At 36.8% G+C, this 21,076-nt stretch overlaps 3 protein-coding genes across 9 annotated transcripts; 1 reads left to right on the top strand and 2 right to left on the bottom strand.

Moving 5' to 3' along the window:
• Positions 1-6,856: 6,856 nt before the first annotated feature.
• Positions 6,857-11,296, bottom strand: LOC126587612 (pentatricopeptide repeat-containing protein At5g48730, chloroplastic). Of its 5 annotated transcripts, none has more exons than XM_050252693.1 (3): positions 10,777-11,296; positions 8,857-10,018; positions 6,857-7,945 (listed from the first exon to the last, which is right to left on the bottom strand). In XM_050252693.1, the coding sequence occupies exons 1-2, from the start codon at positions 11,179-11,181 to the stop codon at positions 8,885-8,887; spliced, it is 1,539 nt and encodes a 512-aa protein (XP_050108650.1). In that variant the 5' UTR covers positions 11,182-11,296; the 3' UTR covers positions 6,857-7,945; positions 8,857-8,884. The 5 variants fall into 5 exon arrangements, with proteins under 5 accessions (XP_050108650.1, XP_050108649.1, XP_050108652.1 ...); XM_050252692.1 differs by lacking the exon at positions 6,857-7,945 and adding an exon at positions 7,997-8,211; XM_050252695.1 differs by lacking the exon at positions 6,857-7,945 and adding an exon at positions 7,997-8,165.
• A 2,330-nt stretch (positions 11,297-13,626) lies between these two features.
• On the bottom strand, positions 13,627-17,656 carry LOC126584407 (uncharacterized). The gene is made up of 4 exons (XM_050248800.1): positions 17,593-17,656; positions 14,767-14,950; positions 14,240-14,350; positions 13,627-14,001 (listed from the first exon to the last, which is right to left on the bottom strand). Exons 1-4 carry the CDS (start codon positions 17,654-17,656, stop codon positions 13,917-13,919), a joined length of 444 nt encoding a protein of 147 aa, XP_050104757.1. The 3' UTR covers positions 13,627-13,916.
• A 150-nt stretch (positions 17,657-17,806) lies between these two features.
• LOC126587830 (E3 ubiquitin-protein ligase complex slx8-rfp subunit slx8-like) lies at positions 17,807-20,274 on the top strand. Of its 3 annotated transcripts, none has more exons than XM_050252905.1 (3): positions 17,807-17,911; positions 18,075-18,173; positions 18,963-20,274. In XM_050252905.1, the coding sequence occupies exon 3, from the start codon at positions 18,992-18,994 to the stop codon at positions 20,045-20,047; it is 1,056 nt and encodes a 351-aa protein (XP_050108862.1). In that variant the 5' UTR covers positions 17,807-17,911; positions 18,075-18,173; positions 18,963-18,991; the 3' UTR covers positions 20,048-20,274. The 3 variants fall into 3 exon arrangements, with proteins under 3 accessions (XP_050108862.1, XP_050108861.1, XP_050108860.1); XM_050252904.1 differs by having other exon boundaries at positions 17,813-17,911; positions 18,038-18,173; XM_050252903.1 differs by lacking the exons at positions 17,807-17,911; positions 18,075-18,173 and having other exon boundaries at positions 18,743-20,274.
• The last annotated feature ends 802 nt before the right edge of the window (positions 20,275-21,076 follow it).

The following is a 21,076-nucleotide window of genomic DNA, read 5'->3' as shown; positions in this document are numbered from 1 at the left end:
ACGTTTTACCTTACACATTCTTTGTTAATTTTTGTTCGTTGATGTTCTTCAATCAATTAGATCCGATGGTAAAAAATTAAGAGAGTACGTGAGAAGTAAAATGGATGTGTGGTAGCACCACCCATTTTTATGTTGAAATTTCAACTCAATATATCAGCTCAATTACTACTCTTAGACGTATCGAAACGCACTATCATTTACGTATTTTACAAGAAGACTAAAGGAAGCGCACATATCTCATACCTTGCGAATAACCTATCTTTACCGTATATTTTATAGTCGGAATCATTCAATTTTTTAATTTTTCATTGAAGATCATCCTTACATAAAATCATTCGAATTGGAGACCGTTTATGCATAAAAATATATGAATAAATCGATAACATATCCATGACGAAACTTTCCATTTATTTGATTTATTTACATGGCTAAACGATCTCTAATTCGAATTATTCTTTTTAGGAATAATTTTCAAATAAAATATTAAGAAATTAAACAGTTTGGATTATAAAATTTATACAATGAAGATTTGTTAATCACAAGAAGTAAAATATGTGCATTCCCCGTAAGAAATGCAAATATTATCCAAAATATAAGTCAAAACAAGACAATGAGAATAGCATCTTTAATATTCCCTAATGTGAATCAATAAAACAAAATATAAAAACAAAAATTAAAACAAAACAAGACAATGAGAATAACATCTTTATTATCACTAATATGAATCTATAAAATAAAATATAAAAAAAAATTAAAACACAGAACATTTTCTTTACTCTTGGGTGGATGGTAATTTTCCTCCCCAAGTAGTCTGATTTCAACTTGTGTTCCTCATTTGCAAGTTATCATAATCACCCAGTAAAAACTTGACGATTATTAATCGATTTGCCCCTTGAAATTATTTAATCTCATTTTGCACTTTGGAATTTATTTTGTCTCATTTTGCCTCTCGAAATTGCCATTTTCTTCTCATTTAATTTTATTTCACCCAATTTTTGTCAATTTCATCAAATAGTCCTTAAATTAAAATTAGTTGTCGACTAAACTCAAGAACTAGATTCACAAGTCTATATTCATCTTTCCTCTTTCAGTTAACCTTAATTTGTTTCCCCTCTTTTCTCGCAACAATTCACATTTGGCCTAGTAAATATGGGTTGATCAACCAAAATCTTAACCTAAGTGCCACGTCGTCAAGCATAGGGCTTATCTCTACATGCGTAAATAAATGAAATGTCCTCACTTCCCTTTACCTTAATGTCTATTTGATGAGCCGATATTAGGTTCGATTGTAAGTGGTATTCCTTTTCACATTAGTACTACAATTTAGTGATATTCCTCTTCACTTGTAAGTGAAAAATATTAGGTTCAATTCTCACCAAATGCGAATTTGAACCATATTATTGCTAGCCTATTGTGAGACTTAGCTCACTCCTCCACCCTTAATGTAGATAATATTGTTTGTTAAAAATGCCTATTTGACGAAATAAACGAAAATAGAGTGAACTAAGACTAAATGAGACATAGATGAAAATTTCAAGGATAAAGTGAGACAAAATAGGTTTCATAGAGTAATTTAAGATTAAATGACTATTACTATCCACCTTACTCTTTCATTTCTACTTATTTCTCCTTAAGACTTCTTTATATCTTACTAAGTAATTAGGAGAAAATTTTTGCCCTCCCAATCCTTGTATCACGTTCTATCCAGTGACTTTTGATCTCTAACCTTTATGTTTGCTCCATGAAGCGGTATGACCGATTTATCCATGTTTTTTGGGTGCAACTCTCCATTTGTTGGGAGGATGAACTTGGTTTGTAAAGCTAGTCCAAGCATAAGTTTAAAATGGTAACTACGGCATTTTGTACGTCTTTTGGAGTGTTTCTAATGTTAGTCCTCGAAACTGTTATCACCACCGTATAGATCTTATTAATGAGGAATAAGGCTCTTCAATGCATAAGAAATTGAGTACCTCACCAGATATATGAGATAAGTCCCCACAAATAGAAACAGTATAGGGACCAAAGTGGTGGAGCCTAGGGGCATTTTGAGTAGAAAACTTGGCCCACCCACATGCAGCTATTCCTTGCTGAATGAGGATCCTCTCTGATTCTCTTTGTGAGGATCTCGAGAATCCTCAAATCACGTACGTTTATCGTACATCGTGAGGTCAATTTTCGTCATGGACTGTTTATATTCAATTTTAAATAAAAAATTACAATGATTTTAACCAACGAGGTACGATAAACGGATGCGATTGAAAAATCTCCAGGATACTCACAAATAGGATCCTCATTCTTCCTTGCTATTACTGTGTAGCTGCATGCATGGGTCCAACTAATTTTTTTTTCTTTTGTTTATTGATGGGAAATCAATGATCTTGATAACTTTTTGGTTTTTTGGTTTTTTTTACTGTTTAGATCGATGGAAACTAACAATGATTTTTAATCTTTTAGTTCATAAACTTAAAGATTATACTATAGGACACTCTCATTGAATCTAATATTATTTTAAGGACAAGCATATTCCTTTTAAATTCCTAGATGATCTTAAAACATGGTGGTGGGAGTTTCTAAATAATGAATCTCATTCAAGATGCTCGATATAGCCTACATTTCTTTGATTTTTTTTTAATCTTTCATTTTCTGAATACACTTCCCAAATCCAACGTAAGATATAACATTTCTTAGAACTGTTTTTTTTGCTTCAAGCTCTCAAAATTACCAAAATTGGTTAACTTTACTTCTATTCTTGGAACTTAAATGTGGGTCTCAGATGAACTTGGCATTAATCTGAGTTCCAAGTCATCAAGTTTTCCACTCCCACCATATCTGTCCGTCATGTTTACCACTTCCACCACCTCTGTCATCCACCATTTTCACTATCGATTGGTATCGATGTCGTCGCTTTGTTTGACACAAAAAGAGCGAGTCGAAATCAACACTTGCAGGTGAATTTTAGTTCAAGAAATGAAAAAGAAACACAAAAAGATTGATAAAACTCGAAAACTTAACAATTATACCACACAAAAATAGAAGAGACTCAAGAATCTCGACACAAGATCGATAAAACCCTACAGAAAGCAATTCATTGAGCAAATATTTCGTGTAAGTAGCTCAAATGGTGAACTTTAAATGCACGTATGAACGAAATTTCAAGAACATTACACTTTCAATGAGTTCGTGGAAACATTTACAAAACTTTCATGATAAAGTTATTCAAAACTATTTAATTACGTTGAATAGTTCATCAAGTACTATTTTAAACTTTTAAGTGCTACCAAATACTTCACTAGGTTGTATAGGGTGAACAAGTTGGCAGTTCTAAAATCTCGTTTTAGCAAAGGAGGATTGCTTTTTGAAGACCGTGTTGTGGTGATTCGACATGACTACTTCTAATCGAATTTTGGAGATGGTACCTATTTGCATGTGTTGTGTGGCTTGACCAACTTCCTCAAGGATTATGGATGAAAATAATATACCCAAGTTGGATATGTTCAAACTGCAGTCATGCAATGGATGCCATTTTCTTGCCTTGACCGACTTCCTTATATTCTAGTTCCATTTGCAAGGGGCATTTCTCTTGGTTAGTTAGGAGAGTTCACCCTTTGTACTCGAGATTTTGAGTTCAATTCCCCTTTTAAAATTGCTCGTACATTTTGAGTTCATCCATGTTTTTATTGTTATATGTACTCTTTCAAGTCATCTACATGGATCAGCTTTGTTGCTCATCTTAACTTGTTTTATGAGCTCAAAGTTGTAAGGTTCTCTCTTTATGCGTGTTCGCCTCTAATTCAATATTTTAAAGGAAAACTAATGAAAATGGCTTGAAAACTTTGAGTTTTAATGATAAGGACAAAATAAAGGGTAAAGTGAATAGTACCAGGATTGACTTTTTAGTGTAAAAATGTGGTTTTTCGTTAAAGTGAACAGTACCGGGTGCTTTTCGTTAAAGTTCCCATATTTTAACTTGGTTTATGTGTTTTGTCCTGTCTTTTATTGGATTTTCAATGAAGTATCATTTTGGCAAAAGAAAAAGAGAAAAAAAGATGCATCTTCTTGCAAAATTTTGTGGTGGAACTAAGGGATGATTTTAGACGCGGCATATTCCCTTTGGCCATATAATCATTTGGTTTCTGGAAATTTAAAAGCCAATTTCCTTCATAATTTCTCCAATTCAAATGGCAGAGAAGTTTCTATATTTATAGTGTTTTTTTGTTTGAATTTCTTTTTTTTTTTAGGAAATTATAGCAATGGTCTATTAATTTTAATTAAATTGGAGCAATGATTTATTAACTAAAAATTCATGACTATTGGTCCCGTAACTCATCAAAACGTGCAATTATAATCATTTTCATTAACTCTGTTAGAACTTCCGTCAAAATGAGTAACGTGTCACGCACATGAGGCTGAATCCAGGGGCAAAACTAAATAAGAAAAATTGTAGTAATGATCCATCAACTTTAACCTAATTTATCAGTTGTCCTTCTAACATGACTCATTTTGACATAGTTGATGAAAATGATCATAGTTACACATTTTGATGAGTTAAGGGACCATTAGTCCTGAATTTTTAGTTAAAAGACCATTACTCCAATTGAGTTAAAGTTGGAAGACAATTACCACAATTTTCTTCAAACCTTTTGACAATATTACATGAAGGAGCAGTACTCGGATTTGACACTAGAACAACAAGAAGCTATAATTATTGCATAGGTAAACTTACTTTTCTATTTATATGTCCATTGTTCTTATTTAGTCAATTACATATTCTCTTTATTTGCAGTTTTAGAAGCAGAGACCAAATATGAAAAATTAACTGAAACTTCACACATCGTTGAAACGATGATGACGGGAAATGTGGTAAACTGCAAATAAGCTTGAAAATCTTAAAGGATAATATGTCAGTTGCAAAATTGGAAGGTCCTAAACATGTTACTTATGTACCTCCAACTGCATGCCACCATTATACAAGCTAAGTTTCATGGTGGTTCTTGAAAAATTGCGTATATGTGTAAATCTTATCTGCAACATGAATAACATGTTTAAGCCCTTGTAAATTTTCCATTGATATATATTCTTCAAGAATTTCCAAGTTTTTTTGCATTTTACCACATTCCCCGTCATTGGAACCCCCGTCATCGTTGCAATGATGGGTGAAGTTTCAATTAATTTTTCATATTTGGTCTTTGTTTCTGAAACTGAAAATAGAGACAACGTGTATTCACTGAATAAGTACCACATGCATATAAATAGAAAATAGAAAGAAAAAAAGAAAATTTGGTTTGTTTATGCCCAGGAGGATCCTCTTTGTGAGGATCCTAGAGATTCTCCAATTACATCCGTTTATTGTACATCATGCGCTCAGAAATCATTGTAAATTATTTGTTTAAAATTGAATATAAACAGTATCTGACAAAAACTGATCAAATAATGTATGATAAACGAATATAATTGAAAGATCTCCGAGATCCTCACAAAGAGAATCCTGTCAGGATGCTCTCTCTACTTATGCAACCATTATTGCTTCTGGTAGTTCTAGTGTCAAATCCGAGTAGTGCTCCTCCATGTGTGATTATCAAAAAGTTTGTAGTTCCAGTACATACTTTTGCATGAAGTGACATCTTTTTTCTTCCTTTATTGGGCAAAAAGATACCTCACTAAAGAATTCAATAAAAAAAAACAAGGCAAAACACAAAAGTCAAGTTCAAATATTGTATTAAAGGTGATGAAACACCAAAAAAAAAAAAAGGAGATAAAAGCTTACAACTTTTGAGCTCATAAATAAAGTTAAGATAAGCAATAAAGATGATCTATTTACATGATGACAAAGTACATACAGCAAAAAATAGAAACTTTCCAAAAATGTAAGAACTTTGGTCTAGTGTGAAGGAATCGAACTCGAAACCTCGAGAGCAAAGGTTGAATAATTGGACACGTATTTAACTTCTGGTAATCAAGCATGACGATTACCTTAATATAAACGACAACATTAGTACATTTTCAAACAAGTTAACCTTGGGATGTATTTTATTCAATCATCTCTCTCTGTGATTATATCAATAGTGAAAAGAAAAATCTAATAAACTACTGGAATTAACGAAATCGAAATCGAGCTCAACATGTTTGAGAGCAAATTTGAATAAAACTCAAGCTAACCAACAAACAAATTGCTTGAAGCTTGTAAAGTAAACCCTTCTGCTAGATTTTCCTATGCATTCCTACATTTCTAAGCAAACAAACGAAGAACAAGTAGAAACCCATATAAAATTCCCCAAAACCCGATTTGAGCGAAAAAAAGGGAAAAATGACTGACCTTGCGAGCAGAATCCCAACGCGGAGCAGTTGTCCGACTTTGAAAATGAACATTAAGGTATGGATGGCGGGAATGGGGACGTGTCACTGCTAGAGGCCGCCACTAGACGGGTTAGGGGGGAATGGAAAATTGCACCTCTTTGATTCCTAACTAAAAGATTTGTGTCACTGAGCAGTAGGGAGACTTAATTTAAATTTTCTTTTGTCTTGAATTCTAAGAACTTCAAATTTTCTTATACTTGAGAAACTAAATGACAATATGGTAATAATTACTAGCTACAATGACAAAGCTCTCACACCCACATAATTATCAACGATCTGCAATACGCTCTTCCTTGGATATCAAGATACCGCATCCCATTCATTCTTGGTACGTTTTTCCTATGCCTTGAATGCTTCCTTCCTTCTGCATTAATGCTAGTTTTGAATTTCCCCATGAAACTTTAGCAAATGTTTTCATGAATTTTCTGTAAAACGTTGTTATACTCGATAAACCGTGAAGCCGGTTTGAAGAAAATTCTCTTAAAATTCTAATACGTAAAAGTTCACCATTCATACGCTTCCCATTAAATAGTAGTAACCAGAACAACTTGAATGGAATTATATGCGGTATATTTTTTTGATAATTTTGTAACATGTACTTTTGTGTTTCTCTTTTCTTGCACTACAATTCACTCGAAAATGTTTATTTCAACTCGGTTTTCTTTCAAACAGAGCGATCACATGGATTCCAACTGCAGCAGGGCTACCTTTCTCAACAACGGCACCCAGAGTCTGTTCCAGCACGTCAACTAGCACTTCAAGCTGTTCCGGCACAGCAGGAAATCCCAATTTTCTCTCCAATACCTATGATGGTGCAATCGGGCTGACCAGACAAACAACAAGTACTTCAAGCTGTTTCGGGGAAGAAGGCAATCTCAACAAGCACAAGTACCCAATCTATTACTAAACCAAGTTCAGTTTAGATTAGATTCCAACCAGCACAAGATCCACTTATTCACACTATACAACCAATGTCTCCGATGCATCAGGTTGGAAACTCCGTTGCAGAGAGTCGAATTCTTTCAGGACCATTTACAGCACCGGTGGCTATAAAGCAGCTCAGTCAGGGATTTCCAATTGCAGCTCCTGATCCAAGGCAACTAGGTATATAATGTAGCATCACAAGCAAACTTTGGGACGTTTTAGTTCGACTGCCCCACCATGCATTGAAACTTTGGTGTGTACAGAACTATGATGTAACTTTGAATCGTTGAGCAGACAATGTCAATGGGCACAAAGACACTTGAACACGCACTCTACAATTTTGATATAAATAAAGCCTATATATGCTTGTATGCTAGCAGTAGAGTGCTTACTATATCAAGATTATGGCTTGATACCTTTTTGTGATCGATTTCAGTGTCAGAGTAAATGAAAATAAATACAGAGGCAGGACGGTGGGAAAGAGAGCACATGGAGAAGTGGAAGGACGCACAAGGAAGAGGCAGAAGAATATAAACACCGAGCAACCAGCTACACCTACTCAACGTTTCCCACCTTTTAGTGTGTTAAATTCCCACATACAGCAGACAGATGGACATCCAAGACTTACTCAACCTGCCCAATCTTCACCATCTTTAGCTGGCTTTCTCTGCCAACCACAACAGAGTGGTGGTGACTCAGAACCGGACACAAGAATAACTGCTCGAACATCACAGAATGTAATAATGGCTGAATACTCTGTAAGTAGCAATTGGTTACTCCAAAGTCCAAACATACATTGATATATATGTTTTGTTTTGTGCAGAACAACCACATAGATCAAATTAGCCATGGAACTGGGCCAAAAATCCTTCCAAGAGAAACACAAGCTGGGATATACAACAACACAGCATCACATGAAGAATCTTAAGGTTTCTGAAAACATGGTTCAGAAGGTGATAATGTTGAAGCAAATGTGGATGATGAATATGGTGAAAAGACACACTGGAAAAGGCAAAGCAAGTGTGAGTAATAGAAGGGTTTGCATTTGAAAACATAGACAATGTAGATGGCACGGTGTCAACTAGAGGACAGAGCTTACATCAGATTTAGTTAATCATTCCAATACTTTTAGATGATGCTCCTATAGAAAATTAATTTAGTACCTGGAATAACTGCCTAATTCATCAATTACAATTTACAAATAGCAAATTTTCAAATTACCACCTCAAAGACTCAAACCCAAATATTATTCAAGGAGATGTATCTGTGCTTAATGTGTAGATGCACGAATTTGTTTTGGTTCTCTCTCTTTTTTCTTTTTTAAAAAATGGACTGTGAATATGAAAAGACTGCATACGTTATCAGTGAGACAATAACATGTGGCAATTTACTTTATTCACGGATTCACTAAAATTAAAAAAATGGTATACCACAATGTTGCAGGCTTAGTACACTTTACAAGTCATATAGCAGCATTAGCATATACCACGCTTACTGCATTTCGTTTGTCATTCAAATATTCATGTACAAAAATCAGGAATTGCTTCAAAACAATGAAAACGTACAGGAACAGTATACCTCAGGGATGGACGACCTGCAAAAGAGGTCACTGAAAGTCAGGTTTTTCTCTCTGGGACCAAGTCATCTGACTTCCTTCTGCTGATTCCATAAGTTCACGGAGTTCCTTCACATGGCCAATCATCTTGTTGGTGGAATAAGCTTTAATCATAGTTCTATATGTAACTTTGTCTGGCCTACATCCTTTTTGCTCCATTATCTCAAGCACCCCCTTCATTTCTGCGAAGCATCCCATCCTCCCATAAGCATCAACCAGACAATTGAAAAACACTGTATCGAGCATCACATCTGAATTCTCCACAAAACGTAAAACACCTTCAATTTTTTCAGGTTTACCGGCTAGACCATATGCCCTTACGAGTGAACAAAGTGTGACACAGCTTGGTTTGATCCTCTCTGACCGCATTAGCCTAAATAGATACTCCATTTGTTTTAAATCACCAGCCCTCCCAAATGCGTCTATCACCACATTATATGTCACAATCGTCCACGAATAATGGTATTTCTGCATATATTCCATCACAGCACTCATCTTCTCATATTTCCCAGCTTTTCCATAGGAATCTAGGAGAATGTTGAAAGTCATGATGTTGGCTTGGATCCCAGCACTCTGAAACCTCTCAAAACACTTTTCCATTGTTTCTATTTGCCCGCTGTTGCCAAAGGCTCTCAGTACTGAATTCATGGTCCAAACATCAGGCTCACAATCCTGTTCGCTAAGCATTTCCACTAGTGTTGATTCCATCTCTGCAAATCTTTTAGATTTGCCATAGGCATCAATAAGGGTATTATATGTGATGGTGTTGGGTCTTATCCCCTGAACTTCCATATCCGAAAGTAGAGCCTGCACTTTGTCATATGCAAAAACCTGCAGGCATGATTTTATGAGGATTGAATAAGTGTGGACGTCAGGCTGGCAGTCAGGAGTAGTCTTCATCCGCTCAAGGAGGGAAAATGCTTTGTGAAAGAGGCCGCTCCTACCATAGGCAGAGACAAGAGCAGTGTACGATTCAGTGTTGACATCACAGCCTTCTTCAATCATAGCTTCAAAAAGCTCATGGGCTTTTTCTGGTTGCTTACACTTTCCAAGCATGACGATTAGCTTAACATATACAGCAGCATTAGGTCGGTACCAGAGCTGCTCCTGTAGTAGTTCAAAAACCTGAAAGTATAAAGGATAAAATGACCATGAGAAGAGACGCTCATAATATATTAGGCTTACGAACAATTACATTGTCCAATACAATAAAGACGGGAAATGTGTAATCATAGAAAGATGCAATAAGAGAGAAAATTGAGGAACAGTAAATTGGGAATTTTTTATATAACGCGAGTCTTCTTACTTGACAAAGAATGAGATTCCAAGTTGATTTCTTTCTTCATCATAGTAGTTGATAAAAATACCGATTTTCTTTAAAAAAATTGTGTCAATTCAAATCCTCAACATATTTAATGCATTGTTCGGTGAACATTAGGATTTCTCCCCAGATTAAGAACATAAATGAAACTTGGGATTTATTTGTTCATTCAGCTATCTCTATGAATATATCAACAGTGACAACAATCGATATTAGTTACCAGAATTAGCATTATTCTGATTTTCAAGGGTCCTATAAGCCGAAAATCGAACCTTTTCTATGCATTTTTAGCAATCAAAACGAAATTAAGCACGGAACACCTAAATTCAAATAAAGTTCTTGTTAACCAACAAACAAACTGCTTGAAGCCAGCAGAGTAGACCCTTCGGCTACCCTATTCCGAACAAAACACCAAAATCCCAGTACTTAAAACGTCAATACCTCGCCTTTCCCTACATTTCTAATCAACCAAGCGAAGAAAAACCACAAACCCAGATAAAATTTCCGAAAACCCAATTCGCCAAAACCCGATTCGAACAAGAAAGTTTGAAAGAGGACCGACCTTGAGAGCGGACTCCCAACGCAGAGCAGTGATTCTCTCATGGAGGGCTTCGAGCACGGTTTTGGGAAGCAGCCTCTTGGACCCTTTCTTCTTCTTCTCAATCAGGGCTTTGGTGGCTTCTCTTCGGAGTATCACCGAGATTGCTTTTCTGGAAGCTATTCTGTTGTTGGTCTCCTCTTTCCTCTCCTTCGCCTCCTTATCTTTCAGCTTCTGACTCTCAAGAATTTTGCTCCGACTGTTCTGAGTCACTGCCAGTGAAGTCGTTTTGTTTGCATTAGTATTAGTTGAAGAGGAAGAAGGAGGAGGATGGGGATTGAGTGTCATTTGTGGCCGTACAGTTGACGGCGGCGGTGGACGGTTAAACGGCGGAGGAAGTGGTTGGGTTGGTTGAGGAAGTGAGGCCATGATTGAATGTGTGTGTGGAGAAGAGTAACAGTGAGAAAGTAAGGGCGCGCTATGATACCGTTTAAGAAGGAAAAACGGCAAGGGCACCTATTAAACGACATATTTAAACGGTTTCCATTCATTCAATTCAAGAGCTAAAAATAAACACGAATTTGTAGAAATAGAAAACGATTGTGTATAATTCACTTCTCTTTCCTTATCACAATGGTCACAAAAAGGTTTTGGAGTTTTGGTTATGATCTTGACTTTTGTTCGTGAGAAGAAACTTTGATAGAACTATTTGATTAGAGAAATTTTGACACCTAAAATTAACATGAGGTCGTTGAGACCAAAGTACATCAAATATTATACTTTTATACGAGAAATTCTAGCATCCATAACCAGTATTGCCGCATCGTCCATCAGTCTCATACAAATTAGGGTTCCAATATTTGGTCTCACCCGATCCCATCATATGAGTCTAAATCTAATGATATATACGAGCAAACCACACACAAGTCCCTCCAGTTTTGTGTGAAGGCATTTATGAATGACATCATTAGTACATTACACAAGCTTTTCTCGATGAGAAATTTTATTTAAACTCATGTAACATTTTTTTATACCCAACTTAAATTTTAAATGTTAATTGTCTATTTCACCGTATTGTATAATTACTAGTAAGTACAAAATAAAATTAATAATAAAACCCAAATTTATCAATAAACCCACACACTATAATTAAACGTTAGCATCACTCTTTGTTTATCCTATGTTTATTCTAACTACATCCCTAATAGCTTTTATATTAGAGTGAAAAACTTGTATTCAAAACACCAGGGGCGTGTTGATCAATTTAAGCAACTTCGAGGGCTAAAGAATGTAGCCACTAATGATATTGTGGCTCTTGAAGATGATTAAAAATGTTTTGATAGATATGTTGAAATTTTCTTTTATTTAGTTTATCTTCTATTATGTTTTAAGTTTAGAACTCCTGGTGAAAAAGTCGGTAATGTGAAAAAGTAAACTAGCTACAACAATCATCCTGTAATTCTTCAAATCAAGGCAAACAAGTTACAACTACTGGCTGTTGGAAAAGTTGATAATTGGTTTCTTTTAATTGCAAGGTCTTTTTGGTTTTTTAAATCTTAGTGTTTGTTGTATGACCAAAAACAAAAGAAAAAGAATCATGATTGCGTTCTCTAGTAGTTCTCTCCTTATCAAAGAGAAGTTGTCGGCAAAGTAGTAAATTTGGGTTATAGAGGTACAAACTCATCTTCATTGTAAGCACGTTGGCGTCATTGAGGTATCGTTTAGTATGCATACGGGACTTGACAGAACGGAATGGGACGGGACAACGGAGATGGAGTAAAGATGCCCTCGAATGGAAACAAGGAGGAAGAAGGAGACAGAGAGATTATAATTTTGTGTTCTACGGATGTGGAATGAGTCATTCTAGGGGGTGAGGCGGAACGAAAATTCACCTAAAATTTGTACCGTGGAACAGCGCGTTCCACCCGTTTTAGGTGCATCAAACGTGGGACGGAACGTCTCGTCCCACTCCGTTCTGTCCCGTCCCACGTACCAAACGGTACCTGAGGGGGCATAAGAGTATTTGAATCAGTTCCTACCTCGGCCGTTGGGTTCAAAATTCAGATTGTTTTTCGATATTGAAGGGACTAAGAACATCCCCAATGAAGAGCTTTATATGGAGTTGGAAAAATAGTAGATATAGCTCATTTTAGAGCTATAAAGAATCTCTCTCTACGAGGAACTATTTTTTTGGGGATGTATATGGGGCTATTATATTTATTTATGTAGTAATTTCATTATGCGATATTTTTATTTTGTATTAACTTTTTGTAAGTTGATTTTTTGACGTGTTATCTTAAATTTTTTTTATGAACATGTCAACCTAAAATTGTTCAAATTGTGAAAAAAATTATATTTCATCACTTATGAACCGTTCGTTTGACTAGATTCCCTTATCTCAATCTCATTTGTTGAAAAATACTAACTCCCACTTCGCCCTATGAAATAATTTGATATTTTCACGTACAGCACAACAATTTTCTTAGCGCCAATAGTTAAATTAGTATCATACAATTTTGAAAAGAATTATTTGAAAATTTCACCCACTAATGCTCATGAACGTTAAATCAATTTGAAATTTTAATTCTTATGAAATTTAAAACAATTATTAATTATCCAAATTGCTAAAAAAAAAAGAATAAAAAAATAGAGTATAAATGTATTTGCAAGTGGAAGGAGAATGATGGAATTTTGCTCACATGAATTGCTAATTTTTTTGTAGGAACCACTATTTTTTGGTGCTAAATGTAGCCCGATTTTATACTACCAAAAAAAAAAAAGTTGCTCGCTCCAATGGTAAATCTAACCCTATTTTTCGGTTCATTAGAAATAAAATTTCTCACTGAGATTGAAATGTAATAACCTCATGAAGAATGAAGAATAAAATCCCCAATGGGATGCTCTAAATGAAACAAATTTAATGCTACATTCAAAGGCATTATAAAGTTGAAAGCTTTTCAGAATCCAACAAGTAGATCAGGGTTGCAAAAACCAAAACAAACACTAGATATTTGATTGTTCATCTCGATTTTCGAATCCCAACCCAAAAACAAACGCCCCTTCTAATTCCCACCCCACACCATACAATTACAAATTACAATACACACAATCACATTAATCCCATTTAATCTAGTCCCTAATCTTCACACTATCTCCATCCCATCTCATTTTTTCCCACCGGCATTGATCCCTCCCGCCTGCTCGGCCGCTGCCTTCTTCTTCGCCTTCTCCTGCAGCGCTTTTGCGTCCCTAAACCGAAAACAAACAGAATCCCAATTCAGAGTTGATTCACAAACGAAATCCCAATTCAGAATTGAAACACAAACACAATCCAATTCACAATTGATTCACAGACGAAATCCAAATTCAGAATTGAATCACCAACACAATCCCAATTCAAAATTGAATTGCAAACAAAATCCCAATTTCAGAATTGAATCACAGGCAAGTTTTGAGCTTGAAAAGCATGAAATTCAAAGAAAAGGACCTTTCGCGGCGTTGTTCGGGGGTTAATCCGTCGTTTTTGGGCTTGGATTTATTGCCGCCGGACCTGGCCTGAGCCCTTTCGCGGTCTCGATCCCTCTGGTTTCCGCGTTCGCTTCAGTTAAGGCAAACAAATAAACACTTAAAGCATCACAAACAAAACAATTCTCTATTTACAATCCGTTTGGTTTCCGAGAAAACGCCCAACACAACAAGAATTCATAGATCAGGAACAAAAAAGATCGAATCTTTCGTGATTTTCTCGGCGTTTCCCGGAAGCCAAACAAGTAAAAATTAAAAGATTTGGAAAGAAATAACGGAGGAAGAATAATCAGATCCGATTGCAAAGGATATGGGACATTATTGAATTGTGTGACTGAAGCTGAAACAGCCAAACAGATCACAAATACAACAAAAACCCCTGAAATTCCACAACCAATTAAAAATCAATTACGATTTCATCGAACCAAAATCCCAAATTCCCGAACGAGAAAAATATTATTAAAAAAACAGAGGGAAAATTGAAATTACCTGATCGATTTCTGAGCTCGTAGAGAAAACGCGGAGACGCTAAAGAAGAAGAAGTTGATGGTACTGGGTTTTGGGGCCGGAGGAGAGGTGGTGACTAAAAAGGGGGAGATGCTGGGAACCAAAGAATCTATGGAAGTCTCGAGAAGCCGCGCTTTTTTTCGCACATATAAAATATTTTTGAGAGCTTTAACGAAAAGCATCTGGTACTGTTCACTTTAACGAAAAACCACATTTTTACACTAAAAAGTCAATCCTGGTACTATTCACTTTACTCTTTATTTTGTCCTTATCATTAAAACTCAAAGTTTTCAAGCCCTTTTCATTAGTTTTCCTAATATTTTTTCGTTGTGTGCTTATCTGGCATTATCTGTTTTTAATTATTTTTTTGCAAGTTGTATGCGGCAATATTTGCTTTAATGCGTCCCTTAATTAATTACCAAACATCAGTGTTTGGTAAAACAATTTTTTTTTTTTTTAAATTAATGTCGATGATAGGTGAAAAACAGAAGAAATGGGTAAATGGTAAGTGTATTATCAAAACACAATAGAAGCATTTTTTTTAATATAATAATACCAAACTAGCCATAAGTCCATTATTATATTTTCTCCACTCTTATTTCTTGTATTTTCGTTTTATATATTTTTAAAATATTAGAAATAAATTAAAATATTTTGATTTCATGCATCTTCTAATTCCAATAAATATATTTAATATCTTCTAACAAAAAACTAATGAACTAACGTAAATCCATATGCAAAACATGTCACATCCCGGCTCGAGCCACCACCACATCCTGGGCTCAACTCTACCGTAGCACAATATTGTCCGCTTTAGGCTTCGACCACGCCCTCAAGGTTTTGTTTCTGGGAACTCACACGAGAACTTCCTAATGGGTCATCCATCATGGGATTACTCTCGCGTGAACTCACTTAACTTCGAATTTCAGATGGAACCCGAAACCAGTGAGTTCCCAAAAGATCTCGTGCTAGGTAGAGATGAGAATATACATATAAGGCTTACATGATCCACTCCCTTGAGCGATGTGGGATGTTACAATCCAGCCCCCTTAGGGGCCCAACTTCCTCGTTGGCACGCTTTCGGCCAGAGATTGGCTTTGATACCAAATTGTCACATCCTGACCCGGACCCCCACCACATCCCGGGCTCGACTCCACCATAGCACGATATTGTCCGCTTTGGGCCCCGACCACGCCCTCACAGTTTTGTTTCTGGGAACTCACACGAGAACTTCCTAGTAGGTCATCCATCATGGGATTGCTCTTGCGCGAATTCACTTAACTTCGAAGTTTCGATGGAAGACGAAGCCAGTGAGCTCCCAAAATGCCTCGTGCTAGGTAAAGATGAGAATATACATATAAAGCTTACAGGATCCACTCCCATGGGCGATGTGAGATGTTACAAAACATATCACCCTAACTCAACTCAAGTAAAAAATATATGAATGTATAAAATACCTACAAACGAGATATGAAATCTAACTAAAAAGTACAAAAATATAATATACCTATATGCAAGACACATTAATTTGTGATACATGTTAATAAACTATTTCTAATATTAACTCAAAAATTTAGACTTAATATTTTGTCTTTAATTGTTCTTCTGAAGAAAAGTAATTGGGCTACTTAAAATGACCTAGGAAGACACGACATTCTAAGCCCATAATCAAAATGATTTTCATAAAACAATCACGCGGATATTTTGAACCTATTTTGAACATGTGCGTTAGTTGATTCCAGAAATCTGAATTTGAGATATTTTTCAAATTCGAAGAAAAAATATCACTAACCTAAATACTAGCATGTTTCATTAGTCCATTCGAGAAGCTCTCTTTCTGCTGATCATTGGCTAGGTGCTACAACTATTTGTTGGAGGAGAAAGAGTACAGTTTCGTCAAATTTTTGAATTACTACATATTAGTCACTCTCTCCTCTTCCTCTAAATGAGAAGCAATTACATACAATTGTGCCGATATAATGGTGGACATTCTAAATCAATCACGCAATATCATTTAAGTAAATTAAAACACATAAAAATGCACCACTTTCATGTTATAGATGCGTGTAAAACCCTAAACAAAAAGAACGTCTGTAGGCCACCTCCTCTGTTACTTTCTTTGTTGGGATAGTGACAGAGTATTTAAAGAAACAAAGGCAAGACATGTGAAGTCATCAATTACAAAGAGAACCTACAATGCCACACCTAGATTAAATGAACATCTCTGACAAGTCTATCAGATCATTGTGACGTACTCCGATATTTAAAGAGTCATTTGATCCAATATTAGTGCATATTATGGCACTTAAAACTGTTCAAATTCAATGTTTGATCATACAATTCTAAATATCGAAGTACGACATACTCTGATGCATTGTTGCCACCCGAAATTAAAAAAGAATAGTAAATGATGGGCATGTTGAACCAATATTAAGCTACCAAAAACCTGCATGTTCTGTACTTTGTTTGCAACTTCATAACAACTTAACAACTTCAACCACTCACCTTTGGAACAAATTTCCCACCAGAAAACCTTCAAAACTAATGTATTATTAGTGAATTTTTTTTTTATTTCTATTTGTTATAAAAAAGGAACATCTCTTAGTTTGGAATAGTTTTAATATTTTTATGTGTGGGAAGTCATTATCCAATGACGACTATTCTAGCTTTCTAAATCTCACAAACACCAATGAATTAGATTAGCTCACGCTTGCATATATGCTTCTCATGTTGATAAGTGGTGTATAGCCTTGGCATTTCTTTCCGACTATGCTTACATGAAAAAAATTGAGACAATGCTCTACTTACCACAAACAAGGGGAAGTAGAGGGACGCTAGTGCGTGCCTTCCCTTCCATAAGACTCGCTCCCATTGTCCAAGTCCCCCCCAAAAAACCATCCTTCTCTTTCCATCCTACATTTCGAGAGCTAAAGTCGGAAGATTACAAAACCAAACAAAAAAACTGAGAGATTAACCAACCACCACAATCAATCAATCAATCATCCACTCAACTAATTACTAATTATGCTTAAAAAAAGGAAACCAAGCAAACCAAAAAACAAACACGCAGAGACCCACCACCATCGCCAATTTGCCCTTGCATCCATCGCCTAGCTTTTGCCTTTTGGTGCGTCAACTCTCTCTCTCTCTCTCTCTCTCTCTCTCTCTCTCTCTCTCTCTCATCTTTTATCTAAATTACTATTCTTTTGCTTCCATCATCATATGAATGTTTCTTTGTCTCTCTCGGGCTCAGGTAAATCTCAGCTTTCTTTTTCTTCCTTTGTGCACAGAGAGAGAGAGAGAGATAAAACAACACTTAAAATAATTGAAAGCTGGCGGAGCCATCGTATCTGACGGTGCCACCAGAAGCAACGGTCACGGGACGTAAGGTATCCCATGCAACTCCCCATTTTCATCTTTTCCCCTAACATTATCAAAATTTCGCATAATTGCAAACTCAAACGTCCTAAATTCAGACTTGTACACGCAAGTTTTCTCCCATGCATAATAAAAGTTGCATAACAATGTGTAATGTGATGCCTGTCGATCGACACGAGACTTCAGATTGACTGGCACAAATAGGCTGATGAATTGAAGAAAGAAGCGAATTAATCAATACATCAACATTCTATGTTAACTGTGCATATCTCATCTAGCATTAGAGAATTTTAGGTAATTAATGGGTTACTGACTTACTGTGAAATGCAGTGTCGATCAACATACGTTAATTAATCACAAAACGACAGACGAGTCAACATAATCATATTATATATTTATTATGCACACTCGTTGAGTAGTAGCGCGCAATGTACTTAATTTAGTATACGCATAAAAATTCTAGTTCTTAAGTGGATACGGTAATTGATGCATGAAGTACGTATTTCGTAATTGAAAAACATCAAAATTGTACGTTTTCTTGTGTTGTTTTGCTTAGATGCCCTCAGAAAACGAGTATATTAGTCAACTGAAAGAAAATAAATCAGTCTTAAAGAATGATAGATCCCCATTGCTGGTTCAGTTACAGTTCCCAAGAAACATCAGAACGCGGCAACCAAGCAAAACCAACGGACGCTTCCGAATCCGATCCCTTGATTTCCTCCTTTCCCCAATAGAATTTTTTTTTATTTATTTTTATTTTTGTTAATTTTTATTTTTGTGTGGATTTTATGAAATGGAAGGTCGCCGGAGGCTAACGCTTCTCGATCAGATGTCAGCAAGTAGCAACGGGAGAGACTTAGCCGGATTGAGCCTAGACGACTTGTTGCTGGCCCCTGCAGCCGCCAAACACCCCCCTCCACCGCCAGCACTTCCCCCCACAATCTCGGGTCGGACCCTACTCGATATAATCCGCGACGAGGAGCCCAAGTCCTACCGGGCCCTGATTGGCAAGAAGGATAAGAAAGCCTGGAAGTCGTTCAAAGACCGCCTCCTACTCAAACGCGCCGGCTCCGCCTGGACTTCCTCCGTCCGTGTCCCCACCTCCGATATCCCTATCCGGAACACAGCTAACTACGCTTCCAATCGCCACCACCACCCGCGATCTCACAACTCGCGTCGCGGCTCGGTTCGTTACGTCACCCCCGAGTCCAATCTCGACATGACTCACCAGGAGAGGCAGATTGCGCGGCGGGGCTCCACCCGGTTCAGCCCCAACGCCTCGATTCCGTCCGACGAGGTGGATGCGGACAACCCCCGCGCCTCGATGTTCACTCGCCGGAGCTCCGTGCGGTTCACGGCCGACGAAGTCGCGACTGACTCGCCAAGGCGGCGATTGTCGGCGGCGTTGGAAGAGGAGAGATCGCTGTCGGCGAGAGAAGCGATGGCGGCGCAGGAGGCCGCTGAAGCTGCCGCGGCGGCATCGGCGGCGTCGGAAGAGGCCGCTGAGGCAGAAGAAGAGACCGGGAACGAAATGCCGTCCGTGGAGACGGGTGCGGCGGCGGGTACGGCGGAGCCGGTGAGGATGTCGTTGATGGACTTGTTGGAAGAGACGGACAGGCAGATGGGGGTGGAGTCGAGGTACACGATGGACGAGGACGAGGATGAGGAGTGCGAGGAGGAAGAGGAAGAGGAGGAGGAGGAGGCAGCGGCGGAAGAAGGGAATGTGGAGTATAACTGCTGCGTGTGCATGGTGAGGCATAAAGGGGCTGCGTTTATCCCCTGCGGGCACACGTTCTGCAGGATGTGCTCCCGAGAGCTGTGGGTCCAGCGGGGCAATTGTCCGCTCTGCAACAATTTCATCTTGGAAATTCTGGATATTTTCTGAACCAGATAAAGTAAAAGTAAAAGTAAAAGAAAAGTTACTGCAAGCAAATTCGATTTATGCATTTTCTTTTAATTGGAGTTATTAGGAGAAATCTTTGTTTTATTTGATTTATTGTTTTTTGTTTTTGGTATTTGGTATATTTGAGTTGAAGTTTCAAGTTGTTTTTTTCTTGTAACTAAATAGTTTCATGAATGAATGCCTTGCGTTTAGGCTCCTGTATGTACATATATGTTCTTTGTTGGTAACCACTGCAGTCTGCAGTCTGCAGTCTGCAAGTTTGATTTCATTTGGTGTTTTTAAGTGTTACAAATTTGGATTAACATTAAAAAAAAAAGACAGCTTTGGTGTTTTTCAATCGTAATGCCAATTGCTACGTGACATGACGTATATTAACATCAAATATGGTAACTATCATATTTGACACTAACTTCAAATTTATTATTTGCGTTAAATTTTATGTTTAACATTTGACGAGATGATCTAAGTCACCACCCATGTTACCAAATTATCATCCAAGCCCATACGGAGCTCGGAAAATAGCGGATCATGCAACATACACAGCTGAAGGGCATGTACAATTTGACAACTCATTGCTTGGGTAACTACCCTTTTACTCATGTAACTTTTACCAATTTTTGCCACTTCAAATTATACTCTAAGGGTAATATTATTCACTTGTACATTAGATGTTTTATATTTGATTCTTGCAAAAGGCATATTCAAACTAAAATAATATTGCTATCTATTGTGAGGTTTAGCATAGGACGTTGGGTTTCTGCCTATGTGTCTGGGTTTGAAAATTCCTTCACTTAAATTATTGTAATAATTTCAAACCCTCCAATTTCCGCTTAACACAATAATTTTTCGAATGAGGATCCTCTTCGGATCCTTCAATCACATTTGTTTATCGTACATAGTGCGGCTAGTTTTCGTCAAGTACTGTTTATATTTAATTTTAAATAAAAAGATTTACAATTATTTTTGATCGTACGATATACGATGAATGGATATGATTGAAGGATCTCCGAA

Source organism: Malus sylvestris, chromosome 10, assembly GCF_916048215.2.
Source record: "Malus sylvestris chromosome 10, drMalSylv7.2, whole genome shotgun sequence".
In the NCBI taxonomy this organism is placed as follows: Eukaryota; Viridiplantae; Streptophyta; class Magnoliopsida; order Rosales; family Rosaceae; genus Malus; species Malus sylvestris.
This window is presented reverse-complemented; position numbering and strand designations above follow the sequence as displayed.